The sequence below is a fragment of the Furipterus horrens genome, unplaced genomic scaffold (assembly GCF_987537825.1).
Source record: "Furipterus horrens unplaced genomic scaffold, mFurHor1.1.pri manual_scaffold_1, whole genome shotgun sequence".
Taxonomy (NCBI): Eukaryota; Metazoa; Chordata; class Mammalia; order Chiroptera; family Furipteridae; genus Furipterus; species Furipterus horrens.
In genome coordinates, this window is record NW_028327171.1 from 89,215,157 (window position 1) to 89,231,316 (window position 16,160).

General features: G+C 35.1%; 1 protein-coding gene across 2 annotated transcripts in view; it reads left to right on the forward strand.

Moving 5' to 3' along the window:
• The window catches only part of ALCAM (activated leukocyte cell adhesion molecule), a 210,949-nt gene that overhangs the window by 171,913 nt on the left and 22,876 nt on the right, over positions 1-16,160 (forward strand). Inside the window, exons 7-14 of one of the 2 annotated variants that reach the window (XM_090276283.1) lie at positions 1,605-1,732; positions 3,027-3,159; positions 6,840-6,952; positions 9,041-9,176; positions 9,285-9,418; positions 11,889-12,021; positions 13,818-13,856; positions 14,142-14,259. In XM_090276283.1, coding sequence (XP_090132409.1) covers positions 1,605-1,732; positions 3,027-3,159; positions 6,840-6,952; positions 9,041-9,176; positions 9,285-9,418; positions 11,889-12,021; positions 13,818-13,856; positions 14,142-14,259 — 934 coding nt within the window. Of the gene's footprint in view, positions 1-1,604; positions 1,733-3,026; positions 3,160-6,839; positions 6,953-9,040; positions 9,177-9,284; positions 9,500-11,888; positions 12,022-13,817; positions 13,857-14,141; positions 14,260-16,160 lie in introns of those variants that run through there. The other variant, XM_090276275.1, reaches the window with a different exon arrangement.

The following is a 16,160-nucleotide window of genomic DNA, read 5'->3' on the forward strand; positions in this document are numbered from 1 at the left end:
GAAGACAAAGGAGAAAGCCTGAGGACCTGGCAGAAAGACAGAGCAAACTTCAAAGTCAGGGGCAAAGGGAATGGAAGTGATCATTAGTTTTGTTTGAGACATGTTAGTGGACATCGAGAAAATTACTGTGAAAAATAAAATGTGTTACATTAACCTTCTGGTCTCAGGTTAGTTCTTCTTCCCTCTAATAGAAAGCAGAGGTGTGGAAAAGGGAACATGGAGCAGGCAGTCAGACCCTTTGTGATCCAGAGCTGTTGTGGTGTCAGCCTTATTGGGGATGTGCCCCAGTGACGAGCAACGGGCCAAAACTAGTCAGAGAAGGGCCATCTAAAAGAGTGAGGGAGGCCTGGCAATGGAAGGTCAGTAGGGGACCAAACTCAAACTTAAATTTACGTTCTATGTTTACCAGGAACCTCTGATTAGGGATCTACCTCAAGCACATCCAGAATAACTAACAAGTGTATTAAACCAATCATAGTTCAGCGTCAGAACATTCTGAGCAAATATTTAGAGATGCCAAGCATGAAGAAAAGGCAAAGTAGCATCGATAACGACATCTCTGATTTTTTTCCTGCACTTTAATGACTGCAAGAGATAGAACAAAGCCTCCAAATCTATCACTTATTTGTCTTATTATTAGCTAATAGCAAAATCAGCCTTCAGAGATAATTTTTAGTGCTACTAGTTTGGAAATATAGACAAATTCCTCAGTGGTATCAACCCTTGTGGAAAGGTTCTCTACAATAAATTTTTGCATTATATGATTTTGAAATTCATTGTTTATTGTATTATCCAGCTATAAAACAAGTCGATAAGTTTAAAAATAGGTGATTTATAACCACCAACACTATCTCCTTCTATTTTGTATTGGCTAGATGTGGTCCACTGTCTTCAGCCTTTAATTTCTTTAGCATTCTACTATTGAGCAGTAGCCTCACTAAAAAAATACCTTTTGGCCCTATTTTCTCCAGAAAATTGACTGAAATAGAATGAAAGTTGCATCTTGGCTCCACTGAACAGAACAGAATTACAGTATACTTATAGTCCCATTGATTGTGTTAAGCTCTCCCTCAGTCCACAGGATTCATCTTTTTAAAAGCAGATCTACTCTCCTGCTTGCCCAAAATCTTGCTGGTGTTATTTAGCTCATGTAGCTTTTTATTTAATATAAGGTATTATGCAATGTGAGCGAAGCGGTGCCTAATAGCTTTAGCTACTTTGCTAGCTGATCCAGTCTTTCCAAACTGTAAGATTCGTATAATATAGTTAAATGTCCTTATAATAAAATCATATAGTGAGATTTTTCCTACCCGTCTTTTACCCATAAAATAATTATGGTCATTCCTACCTCAGTTAAAGACATTTTGCTAAGAAGAAATTGAGTTTTATATAACAGGGGTTCTTTGTAGTTTTCACTAACCAAGATTAGTGCTTGGTGTAGCAAATAGCTATTAACTTTAATCCTTCTATGAAAAGATACATTTAAGTAATTACCATTACTAGCTTCTTGAGAAAATTGTGTATAATTTAGTTATTTACATTGTATGTACAGAGTAATTCGGTACTTAACAAAAATGGTTAACTTGTTTCTGTGACTCTTGCAGATCCTACAGAGCAGGTAACAATACAAGTGCTGCCACCAAAAAGTGCCATCAAAGAAGGAGACAACATTACTTTGAAATGCTTGGGAAATGGAAACCCTCCTCCTAAGGAGTTTTTGTTCTACCTACCAGTAAGTGCTTAAGGATTATTAAGGATTATTACTTGAGCTAGACTACTCTCATTTTGTCCTGTTGTTTGGAAGCTGACATTAGGGGTTCAATGTACTTGGACAGCTTAAGTAAAAAAGGATGTTTTTCTTGGGGACAAGGGACACTTGCAGAATGTCCTTTGAAAGCTTTTCCAGCATCTGCCAGTGTTCTTGTCTTTTCTGTCAGTGTTAAGAGATTTCGAGGAAAAAAGTCCAACCACAGGAAACCATAATTAAAAAACCTCAACATTTCATTATCCAAATAAACTATAAGAATCTGCTCTTTAGAGACATATACTGTAAATGGAGATTCATGGCAGCAAATGCTCTGATGCAGATTCAAAACCTACCGATAGCACATTCCTGAACACACCTGAGAACCTCTGAAGTAGGAACTGTTCGGTTGCAGATTATACTTAGCTTCTCAGACTAAAGCTGGGGGCTATATCTTGCCATTGTATATAGTCTTTATCAGCATCATAGCTGAAGGAAATGATACATATGGGGTATAAATTAGGACATTCTTCTGAGTTCTACATGTCATAGTGACATGCAGCCCGACTAGGAGAGAGCCCCTCTGAGGACACTTGTTTGCTCTCCCACAGCTCTTCCTGAGTTTCTCTTTGGCATAACCTTTCATTGAGAGAAGCCATGTACCACTCTATATGCATTTACTGCAGGGATATGTTTATGTCACCTGTTACATTACTTTGTCATGTTCAAGACTATCACCCATTACATTGCTCAGAGACTAGTATAAGTACTTTTTTTTAGACTTCGGTATTGACAGACACTTTGTTTCTTCTGATAAACTGGCATACTGGTTTTGTTTTTGATGCAAATAGAAATTTGGAACTATTAATGTTTCTCCTCTCTTACTTGCTCCCTTTATTTCCTTCCTAATTCCCTTCCTTCCTACCTTTCTTTCTCTCCTTTTTATTTGGATATATGGCATGTTTTCTTTTAAGTTGCCTTCAATCTTCCTGTCAAATCAGCATGTCATAAATATAAAAATAAAATATTGGAAATTAAAAAAATAAAACACAGTCCATGCTACCAATAAAATAGCTGTCATCAATACAATGGAAATTAGCCTCTCGATATCAGCCATTTTTCCAGGAATCAGATAATACAAACTGTACTCTCATATGTCTAAGCAAAGAAATACATTCCCCTTTTTTCTTATTTGAGAAAATGTTATTTTCATCAAGAAGTATAACTGTTCTTATTATAGCTACCAATTATAATAATCTTGCCATTTTCCCCCTATCAAAAGGGACAGCCCGAAGGAATAAGAAGCTCAAATACTTACACGTTGACAGATGTGAGGCGCAATGCAACAGGAGACTACAAATGCTCCCTGATCGACACAAAAAGCATGATTGCTTCAACAGCCATCACAGTTCATTGTAAGTCCCCTTATTCTTCAAACCAACTTCACTTCAGATACCTCTAATAGTCTAAGTTGGCTACCTTTTCCAATAAATGGCAGCTCTGTTTTTCTTAAATAACGTGGTTTTATTGGGCTTATTGAAGGGCAGAAAAACAAGCTCAACTTTGGTCCTGATTTGCACTGCAATATTAAAATCTTGCAACTTTGACAGTGGTAAATGTCTGTCTTTTAAAAAAAAACCATTTCTCTTTTTGCTCCATATTCATGTTGCATATATCTGAGTATGTCTGCCACCAGGGACTGTTTAAACAAAAATGCCTTCTGTTAGAGATATTAAGAAAATGTATACATGGATATTAAAGACATAACTCATTTTATCTTTTAAGGAAGTATTTAGATATGTGCATTTGGCACATAAAAGTACAGATTAAGTATCTTTCTTAAAATTACAGAATAATATTAACACCCAAACTCAGGCAACACAAAGTTAATGTAGACTCTACCTTTAGAAGAGGAGATAGAGACTACTAAAAGCCATTCATTGGCTTCTTTGGGGTAAGATAGAAAATTTTTAGAAACAAAGCCTCTTCAAAATCACCCTAAAATACCTTGCTTTGTTAACTTGTCACTTGCTTTTGATTTCCAGGTACTTCAAAAGTTATATTTACTCTAGTGTGATAGAAAAAGAAATACATGGAAAACAGACACTTTACTTGTTTTCTTTATTTGGTAATTCCTGACAGTCTATGTTTTTGCTATACTTGATGCAGCATGAAAATTGAGATCTAATTTGAACTGCTCTCTGGTGACGCTAGACTTCACAGAGTGCTTGGGGCAAATGCCAGTCTTGCTGGAAGTATAGAGCAAACTTTCTAATACATCTTTTGCACTCAACAGCACTATCATATAAATAAGGTTTTCTCTAGTCATGATCCACTACCATCCCATTGAGTATGAGGGGTTTCTTTGTTTAAAATTGAAAGATACTTTAGAAATCGTTCTGAGAAAACATTTCTAAATTGTTCACTCTACCCATAATGCTTGGGAAACATGTAGGATAGGAGCTAAAACTTTGAGGGAGATACAGGAGGAATATTAGAGAATAGTGTAACCAGATGGTTCCCTTTGAGTGTCTGATGTTGGAAGTACACCCTAAAGAGGCCCAATAAAAACAGTGTACTGTTAAGAAATATTCACAGCCAGTCCATTTCTCTGTTTGCTCCATATTCATGTTGCACAGATCTGAGTATGTCTGCCACCAGGGACTGTTTAAACAGAAAGCAGTGACCTTTCGGGATAACAGCAGTGCTCCATTTCTCTGAGGACTAGTTGGTCATGGGCCCATTTATCTAGCCTGTTCCATGGGGTGAAAAAGTGAAGTGAGGGCTGTAACCAGTATGTAGAATTGCCCATGGAATAACTCTCTGATATCATCATTCATGAGATCTTTGGGTCAATAACCAATCATCAAGAGATGGTATGTTTGTGTTTAAGAGATGTTAGCTACTCAGGACTCTAAAAGGAGAGGGCTCTGGTTTGTAGCACTTATAGACCAAGCAGGGAGGGATAGGTAACAGACTGATGGAGCAAAAGACTTGGCTGCAGCTACATAGGATCTCCATGATCAGCTGTGATAAGAAAAAAAAATTAAACAAAAAATGTAACATTTTCATTGGAGTTCAGTGCATTCAACTGGATTTCAATGCTTCTTAGTTTTGGCAGGTAGACTGTTAACATTAGGTTTTAAGTCCTATATAGCTTCTTCAAAGCTGAAAAAAATATTACAAATAAATCAAGATTTTACTCTAAGTTACATGAAATGAAAACATAAAAAAAAATCCTATTTTTGCCTATTCATCCTTGATTGCTTGTTTTTTTTCCAAAAACAAGATTTGTTTTCTTGCCATTGATGACTAGAGGGAGTGTCAGTAGAGAAGCACCACCCCATACTGATGCGTCTGTAGAACAGACCTCTCATCAGGAATTCAAGCCGCAGATCCATGGTTGCTGATGAAATATCTACTACTCCTCTGCCCATTCATGTATATATAGATTCTTCATCAGGACTTCCAAAGCCCATTATCACTCTTTAAAATGTCTTATCACTGGCAAGTTAACTATCCAGCAAAAAGAAACCTCTAACTCACCCTAAATAGAATTTTCATTTTAATAAAATTGTCAAAATATTATGAGGAAGCTCCACTTTTCTATGCAATAATGCATATTTTAATACTAATGAGAAAATGAGAAAGCATGCTTCTTCTCTTCTTCTTGATTCATTCAACAAGATTTTGAGAGCCTACCATGTGGCAGACACTATGGAAACAGTGACAACTCAAGTCATTGTCCCTACCCTCATGGTGCTTACAGCATAGCAGGAGAAACAAGTATTGAAAAAAGATTTTCAAGCAATCAACAAATTGCAATTAAAACATGTAAAACCAAGGAGAAGCACAGGGTGCAATAGCAAATTCCCACTGCTATAGAATAAAGTCCCAACTCTGAGAACTGGAAGCACAGTCCTTTACAGCCTGGCCTCAATTAATTTGTCTTTCATGTGTTGTAACCATCCCTGCATTGTAACCAAATTACTCACCATTGTGAAATCTGCCTAGCTCTCTCACCTCTTTGCCTTTGCTTATGTGGCAGAAGTTTTTCCTCTATCTCCACTTCCCAAAGCCCTTCTCAAACACCAGGGCCACAAACATACTTCCTCCCATACGAAACCTCTATTACTGCTTTGAAACCCAGTTTGACTCTGGTTCCTATACTCACATAAGTCTTTGCTTCTACCTCTGTTTGTAGCCCTTCCTTTAGTTTTTCAAAAAATATTGAGCCCCTAATTCACAATACATTTGCTGCCTGGTGCTGATTTCATGCTACTGTGTATTATAGTTGCGTAAGTGAGTACATATTACCTCTACTTCAAAAATTGTACTCATAAATTGTAAGTTCATTATTCATCTCTATCTCCCATCAGTGTTTAGAACATAGCAGCTGTACAGTAAATATGTATTATATTGAATTGGATTTTCCTCATATAGATTATACTATGACAGTAAGATTTTTATAGAAATTGCTTTCCATCTAAAAGATTATACCTCCTTAGATATGTATATAGTCTATCTTTAAAGATGATATTGCTAACATTGTATGCTACAACAGATATTGTTTAAAATTTCAACCTCATGAGAAAAGGAATATCATTTTTTAAAAATATTTAACTACCATAGTAAATTCTCTCTGAAGACTCTACATAGACTACCTCATGGTTTTTCAGTTTATTGCCTGCTGGCTAAATGTACTTGATTTTCCCATGGTATGTTTTATCCATTCTTTTTATAATATTTATCTATCACCTTTGTTCTTTATTTTCTTCCAGAAGTGATTAAAAAAATTTTTTTCTTAAGATGATAGACCCCAGGGGAATACTTATGTGCAGTGAAAACATCATTCATATTAACTGCAAATAAATGCATAATCAATTAGATTGACCATTCACTTGTCTACACTGGTCACAAAGCTTGCTTGAAAAACGACTGATTATGCTATAGGTCGGTTATGTCAGTCACATAAATCAATTCTGAAATTTCAAGTGCAGTTAGAGGGATTTTTTTTCATTGTTTCTTCTCCAAAATATTTTGACCAACTTGCTTTCCTGGGGTTTGCATTTTAAGCAGATTTTCTGCTTCACAGATTTGGATTTGTCCTTAAACCCAAGTGGGGAGGTGACCAAGCAGATTGGAGATGCCCTGCCCGTGTCATGCACGATATCTGCTAGTAGGAACGCAACCGTGGTGTGGATGAAAGTAAGCAATGTTCCTTGGTAATATCCTGCTGTTTGAACTGAGTCCTTCTTAGGCTTCTTTTGCATTTTATGCAATATTCAAATATGTATATTCACAGATAATGTTTTTATACATCCACACTCATACTCTCTTTCTCTATATATAATAATACAAATCATGTCAATAAAATTTTAGAGGTACTCGACAATGGTATGGCATCTATAATTGATGCCTGAATCTTAGCTTGGGGACATTCATTTAATTATGTGTGTATGCTAAGTAATTATACACATATATACAAGCTCGGACACACACACACATACACATCTACATTTTTTAGAGCTTAGCGATTTATGATGTGTTTTAACCCACATTATTCTCACACGACAGTTAAAACAATCCTGTAAAATATGCAGAACATTTATTATTTCCTCACATTATTCATAAAGAGGTTGAGGTGACAGAAATCAGAAAGTTCATAAGTGATAGAGTAGAAATGCGAGCTGAGTCCTTACTGAGTATAAATACTGTGCTGAATCTAATCTTAAGTGTCTGAATACGGGTTCTACTGAATTAGTATTTCTTGGGAGGAGCATCTTTCTTTTCACCTTTAAGCCATAGTAGGATACCTGGGGCATAATAAGAGCTTAGTCAATACTTCCTGAGCGAGTGCTTCTGTTTTGTTTTTTTTTTAATTGTCTGAAATGTAGGTCATTACCTGGACCTAACTGTTGCTATATTTTTGGAGTGAGAAAATAGGATTGGTAATTTGTGATCTGAAACAAGGTTATCACCAAAGGCAATTGTTTTAACTGTGATCCCTCCACTCAATCCTTGCCTAGTATACCTAAACACTCAATGCATTTACCTCTAGAACGTGGCATATAACAGGATCGTTTAACCAGTAATGTGTTGACAAAACACATACAAAACATTTGAAATAGGGGTTCACAAGTATTTTCTTTATAAACAATTGTGGAGAAATGTATTGCTAGAATTTCTTCGTGGTGAAGATATAAATTATTTTGTATTATTCTTTGATTTCATTTAATGCTAGGTCTTCTGTTACTTGTTCTCTGACTCTTCCTTTCTTATTGAACTTATTTTTAACCACAGTCTTATCACAAATTCTTGTTCACTAAGATAATTAAAGTGTTACTCCATAGACTGATATGTAACATGATATATTTATAGTAGTTGGTGGTCAAAGGGCTAGACAAGTTCTAGGCAACTAGACTACTCAGTAACATTATGAACACTCACAGTGTGTTTTACTACAGAACTAAAGAAACTAGTTCACTTGACTGAACATTTCTATATCAACTGCAGTCACTGTTGTCAATTGAATACCTAGTATCAGTGGTGCTGATCAATATATCAGGCCATTGATTAGTTAATGGGAGAAGAAAAAAGTTCATAGTGGAATAAGACTACATAATCTTAGGATTGTATTTAGTTGTCTGCTTATGAGCATTTCAATTCCTGGTAAAGTGGCCTTATTTTCTATATATCAAGTGACTTTTTTAAATTAAATATTATATTTCTTTGTTCATTGAAATCAGGATAGTGAGTTGTTATTAATGGTTTCTTAAAAAACATTTTGTCATAATTGTCACAACCCTGTAATGGAGTCCCTGTTTGATAACTGTATCCTATAAAATAATGTTCAGAAATCTCTACCCATCATTGATTATGTAGCACAAGTCTTCAAAGCCTGTCTTTCCTAGTTCGTCTACATTTACTTCAAGGATAGTTACCATGAACTGAGGACTTTCCTTAGTGTAAACACATTATATTGTTTATACAAAGTCCTCATAACAATTCAATATGATTATTACCTGATTTTACAAATAAGGAAACCGGGTCTCAGAAATTTATGAACTTGCTCTGAATTATAAATTCCATAAACAGAAGAGTCTGAAATAATGTCTAATTCAAGAACTACAAAGGAAAAACGAAATATGTTGTCAAAAGCTCCTGAGATTAAGAAAAAGAAGCTTGCATTTTCAGTAGACCCAGGAGAATAATTTTAGGCTTAATTATTTTCTAATAAATACATTGAGAGTTACTATTGTGCCATGTGAAGTAATTAACTTTTTATTTAATCAGGATAACACCAGGCTTAAATCTAGCCCATCATTTTCTAGTCTCCACTATCAGGATGCTGGGAACTATGTCTGCGAAACTGCCCTGCAAGAGGTGGAAGGACTGAAGAAAAGAGAGTCATTGACTCTCATTGTAGAAGGTAAGAAAATACTTGAACACTCATTTAGAGTTTTCTTTGAGAATTTGCTATCTGGTTACTTTTATGACCTTAGTTCAACATCTTATTTTAATTTTAATAATACTTTAGGAAAACCTCAAATCAAAATGACAAAGAAAACTGATCCCAATGGACTGTCTAAAACAGTAATCTGCCATGTGGAAGGATTTCCGAAGCCAGCTATACAGTGGACAATTACTGGTAGCGGAAGTGTCATAAACCAAGCAAGTATTTGTCTTCTGGTTATATGCTGCATTTGGCCCACTGTGGTGTTTTATTTAGATACCTAAACTATGAGCTAGCTTGTTACCAATGTGAAATTTGCAGCATGTTTTCAGTGGAACCTTTTCCTAAATTCTTAATTTTTCCAAAGACAGAAGAATATAACTCAAAGAGAAATTTTAAATCCCAGAGCCATGGAGAAAGAAAGAATCATGGTGTTGTGGTCAGTATCTGTTTTTAAAAGAATGTAAATTCAGTACTGTTCCATGGTCATTAATTCCTGAAATGTGGGTGGTTAGAACATTAAGGTATGCACTTTTCCGCATCATAAACTTACACCTCTGAGTATAAGTGGCCTCCCTTACTTTGCTTACTTTTGCATATTAAGAGATATTTCTTCTTAAACTGGGCCCTGGAGTGTGATGAAGAACACATTTGCTGTTTCTGAACATATGGCCTGGTGTGTGTAAGGCTAAATATATGGTGTTGAGATTGTTTCCTTCTGAATAAAAGTCGTCATAAACAAAAGCTTAATATTTGTGCCTTTGTCAGGACATTTTGGTAATAGTAAAGGGCTAAGAACTTATGACTGTACCAGCAATTTTCTCTTTACTTTGACAGACAGACAGACAGACAGAGAATGAGAATCTGACCTGTCACTAGGGGTTCAGAGCTGTAATCCCATTAAATTGCCAGTCTGCTTGGGTTACTGAGGTATTTGTTAATTCCATTTTCTCTACAACAGTCTTCATGTCCCTCTTCTCAGTACAGCCAATTAAAAACTCTTCAGCAACACCCAGAGATGCCATCTGATTATCTGAATCTTCTGCGCTGCCTTCTCCCTAGCTTCAGACCCAGCTGAAATTTGAGAAGGCATGCAAAAAGCAGAGTTACAATTTAGTTCTAAGTTAAAATTTCTACTCTTTCTCTGTCCAGGGAAGTTGGACCCCTGGTCCAGATTATGTAATTTGGTTCTGCAGAGCAAGGTGAATTTTGACTCTTTTTATCTATGGGTGATGCATATATATTTGCGTAACTCCAAGTATGGAAGGTCCCAAAGCAAATGACTTCTGATTTGGTTAGCTGCAAAGGGTCTTACAAGAGAATGTGCGCAAGCAGGACAAAGAGGCTCTGGAAAGAAATGTAGTTGTCTTGACTCAGGAAAAAAAAACCTGAACCACCTGAATTGCTGACAATGTATAGGTTAATTTTTTAGCATCAAAAATGACTGTCTCTTTTCTGCTTTTTTCCCCACTTTTGTTCAATTAAGTAATAATTAAAGAAAAAAAACTGATAGGTACTGGTAATATTAGCATAAAAAAACAGAAAAATAACCACAGAATAAATATTTGATGAGTGAAAAGATGTAAACATTTGAAAGACCAACCTAGAAGTGAGTAAATATATTTTGTAGAGATAAAAATAACCAGAAGACTCAGTGAGAAAGTCATATGAAAAATACTAGTGGAAAATGGTAAAATAACAGGTGAACTTACTATGAGGATAAAAGTAATAATGCCATTCTTCATTGTCAAGGAGAAGAATTGGTTTTGGCCCACTAGGTGATATGTTATTTTTCCTGTTTTAAGTTTGTGCTGATACACATAATCTTTTATTTGTTCCTTCCACAATCACATGGTGAATCTGTTACTTTACAACTTCTGAAAACCCTGCCCCACCCCTGATTGAGAAACTAGACAATATTCCTAAGCATGAAACTACCTCTTGTTCTCACGGTCCTTACATTGTAGTTGAAGAGAAAGTAAATGGGGACCAATACGTGTAGTGTGTAAATAAGATGATCGAGAAAAGAGTGGAAGCACATATTTGCTTTAGTCATGTTGGACTTAGGAATCAAGTCCTGGGGAAGACATCAAAGTAAATTGTTTCATGTTTGGAGGAATTAAATGCAGTGATTGTCCTCATTAACACTTCATAACAACCAAGTAAATTTACCAATAACTAAGAAAAGAATCCCTCCTCTGTATTTAGCTTGGGAAAATTGAGAAAAAAACAGATTTTCTATGAGTAAAATTCTATATAAATATGTACTTAGATATAATGGTCTAAGATAAAGGAATTAACCCCTGTAGTGAAGAACAATGTCATAATTTACAAATGAGAACTAAATTAATTAGTTTATTAAGGGAAAATTGGTGATTAATGATTAATTATTTTGAGACCAGTACTATCATGGCAAAATATTAAATAACCTGAGCATCAATTAAAAAAAGATTATTAGAATTTACAATAGAAGCAAAAACGGGAATCCAATTATGGGTTTACTACAGACTTTCCTCTCTCCTGTAGGTGTAATCTTAAAATGATCCATATCTGCAACCTATTATAGACCCTTGAACACCAGCTAGCATTGTGGAGCACCACACCTGTCTTGTTTCACTCAGCATTACTCTTTCCCGTGTTTTTAATCTATTTCCATTTCTGAATCCTTATCTTTTCTTTCTTTTCCAGACAGAGGAATCCCCTTATATCAATGGCAGGTATTATAGTAAAATTATCATTTCCCCTGAAGAGAATGTTACATTAACTTGCACAGCAGAAAACCAGCTGGAGAGAACAGTAAACTCCTTGAATGTCTCTGCTAGTGAGTATTTCATTTCTGACATTAAAAAAGTAAGAACATTTGAAGTTATTCTTCATTAGTTTAAAATCTTCAATTCCATCTTCCTATACTGCATCATGGTAAGTTTTATTTATTTTGCACTTTGTATCATCATCATAAGGTTCTTTTTTATTATTTCTAGTGTCCATTCTTATGTAATCTTTATCTTGACAGCTAAATCATGTTTTATTGGTCAAAGACATTAACTTATACAGGAATAATTCCCAAGAGCAACAGAGGATATGAACTGAGTTGCTATTATTTAATCTGTTTTGTGTTCAGAATACAGATAATACAAACATTTTCTTTAAAAATTTCTGTAACAGTTTTAATTATCTTTAATTTATTATTTTGCATTTCAATTCTTTGTGGTATTTATCCTACCATTATTTTGTACAGGAATGACACATGCTTAAAGCCATTCAGCAAAGCTGGTAGTAAAACTGATGTTAGAATTCATGAAATCTAGTTTTAAAAATTGATGTTTTGAATATCATGTTTGAATCATAGCTAGAAATCAGATAAATTATATTATCTAAAAAAAAATGAAAAAAACTGTCAATGGTGAAATCAGCCAACACAGACATACCAAAAGCAGGTTCTTCTGAAAACAATTGTCATTTATTTGAAATTATTCATCATCTTCAGTTCTGTCATTGTTTTCATTACTGTGTCAACCTTAAATCAGGACTGGCCTAAAATGTGGCCCAGTTGGAATATTGTTTGTGACATTAACAAGGTAGGAATATACTGGGCAGCAATTAACTCCAGCTGGGAGAAAATAATTGTCTAAAGATAATGGTTCTTCACAGATTGTGACTGGACTATAAAGTATGCTGAACTGACAAAAAAGAAGAAACACTAAATTTAACTCTCAAATAGGAGCATTGACTTCTCCAAATTTAATTTAGCGAGTATTGATTTATCCCACCTAGAAAGAGAACTTATCCTTTCTTCCCGAACACAGGTCTCTCTTTTTATTTTAACCCATTGAGTAGTGATTTCCTAGACTTTGCAGTGGTTTGATCAGCATTTAATACAGTCATTTTCTTATTCAGTGAGCAAATCCTGAGATTCCAATATTTCTGAGAAAGGGTCTGGGGATCTGCAGTTTAGCAAACATCACTGGAACTTCTGATTCAGGCTCATGCATAGAAGAATATTTATATAGTTTAATATTAGATAGTAATGCACCACATTGGGGACTTTTTTAATGACTCAGGTCCATGGCCCTATCAGAGTTATTTAGAGGTTTTTGCCAACATCACATATGAGGCCTCTTAACCTCCAGGACATTCCCCATTTTAACCTCCAGCACCACCCCTTTAAGGAGGGCCCTAGTGGCAAGTCCCTGACACCGAAAAGGGAAGTCAATTCACTTCTATCAAGGCAGGAAAAACAGAGAAGATTTGAGAAACACTACATTGTGTGTTTCATATGTGGCAAGTTGTTTCCTTTTTAAAAAAAAATTACTATTAAAAGGTGGTAGATTGTGAGGAAATTAGTATGGATTTTAGATTAATACTATCACTTGTCAGTGGTGAAATTTTCTGTGGTAGGTTAATACCTTTGCAGTTTTAACTACTCTCCTTTCCTTAGAGAAGATTAATTTTTTTGTAGGGAAGTTCACGCTCTATTAAATGTAATTTTTTCTACCCTCAGTTATGGAATAGATACTTTATCTATGAGTATTATTACATCATACTATAATAGTAAAGGTGACTTTCATTTATCAACAAATTTTGTTTTTAATTTCATATTAACATTTTTCATTTCAGTAAGTATTCCAGAACACGATGAGGCAGACGAGATAAGTGGTAGGTACTATGCCGCTGACTCTTCTTCCTTAACTATCAGCTCAAGATTTATGAAGTGTCATTGTTCAAGTAATTTTCTTAGCCTCCACAATTTTGACCTGAATTGAAACAGCAAATGAGACAAGATAGTAAGAATGCTAAAATGTTATCCTTTGAGTTCACAAGTTTGCATGTTACTAATATAGTGAACCTTCATCATTTTTATTAAGAAATAATAACTAGATTGACTTTTCAGAAATCCTCAGCATTATCTATAGTCGCATGGGTTTCTCTTTTTTGCTGTAGATGAAAACAGAGAGAAGGTGAATGACCAGGCAAAGCTCATTGTGGGGATCGTCGTTGGGCTCCTCCTTGCTGCCCTTGTCGCTGGAATCGTCTACTGGCTGTACGCAAAGAAGTCAAAGTAAGTTGTGGGGAAGAGACCTTCATTGTTCATTGACTTCCATTGGGAGGAAATGGAATGTCTTGATTCTTCCCTCCAGCGTGGCATGGAATTTCTGTGGCAGGAAAGACAGATCACCCGCATCAGGCTGATCCTGTTCTGCTTCCAGCTCACAGTGATGACTACCCACACTGGGGACATGGTATGGGGCATAATTTCACGTGCCTTATTATTTTTCTTGGTGAATAGTCTGAATTGAAGTATTTGGTTTTTTCAATGTCTAGGTGGGTTTTTTTTAAAGCATATATTGCCTGAAAGTCAGTAATTCTAAACCATTCGTTGGAGGTTGGTAGAGATTAATTAAAAGTGGCTAGTACAGTATTCCCTCACTTATCATGGGTATTACATTCTAGACCCCTCCACAATAGGTGAAAATCCACAAAGTAGGAACCTTACATTTATTTTAGTATTTATATATATTTTAAGGTTTTATAAACCCTTCCCACACACTTATAAACCATTCCTAGTTCCTTATTAACCTTTCCCACTCCCTTATTACCCTTTTCCACACTTTTATAAACACTACTTATGTTCTTAAACATATTCTACACTCTTAAACCTACGTAACTTTAACAACATATGTATACAGTACCACAAAATCCCGCGATATAGCAAAAAATCCATGATAAATAATTAAATATAATATTTTTTAAAATCCCGTGATACATTGAGGCCACGATAAGTGAACCACGATATAGAGAGGGGCTACTGTACATCCTGAAGGTGTCTTTGCAGCGACCGGTCTAGCCAGCATTGAAACTGCCGGTGAGTTAGGATTATTTTGTTGTCACTACTCCTTTATTCTATTTAAGTCACTTTGCTTCATAGAAGGATCTAATTCAGAGACAAATTCATCATTACTTTGCCTTTAATTTAAAAAAAAATGTTTAGACAAAGTACTAAGACTACTTTAAAAATGATTTAGAAGATGTTTAGATTTAAAAATATTAATCATAAAATAATACAGTTAGTATCCACCTTACAAATCATCTAATGGTGGTTTACAATGAAAATCCAATTAGCTAATAAAGATTCTCAGCATGAGCACGTGCCTAGTACTTTCTTCTCATCACCCCAGCCCTGAACCTATGTTAAAATGTGATTTTGCATTTTTAAAAAGTATTTTTGGTGATTCTTCAGTATACCACTCATTTCAAACATGGGTTTTAAATCCTCTTATCTTATACATGAAGATACTATTTTTTTCAAGGGGACATGTATAGCTAGTGACAACTTTGGAATTAATTTTATATTGTTTCCTAATATAACCCCTTTTAACAACTCAGGTAAGTTAACATAAGAGAAAATCAAAAGAAAAAACAGGCTCAGCATTCACAATCTTACCCTACAAAGATATTAACAATTTCAATGGGGTAATATTCTAATGAACTGCCATCAAAGGGAGGCAGTAGCTCTGAAATTTTCAAGTCATATAATATGAGCTTGTATTGAGCTCTGTTTTGTCCTCATAACCCATCTTTGAAGCAGACACTACTATTATTCATATTTTACATTAAAAAAAAAAGGCAGAGAATGGTTAAATGACTTGCCTAGGTAAGGGACAAAATCGTATTTGATATAAGAGAGTGATGTTTTAGAATTTTTGTTTAATCACTAGGCCTTACTTTCTGTCACTATGCCTTACTTTTTCTCTTTTTTCATCACATTTTCCTGATGTGTGTTGAGGTTAGTGTACATGTTCACTCCCCCATTGGGGTATAGTCACTTATGATATTGGTACCTCACTCCTCAGTCTTGGGCAGTCCCCACCATCATATGGTAACAAATGTGCTCTTTTTCTCAATAAATGTTTTGTCTGCAGCTTCATGTGAGTTTGTGTCTATAGTTCTATGGAAAACTTA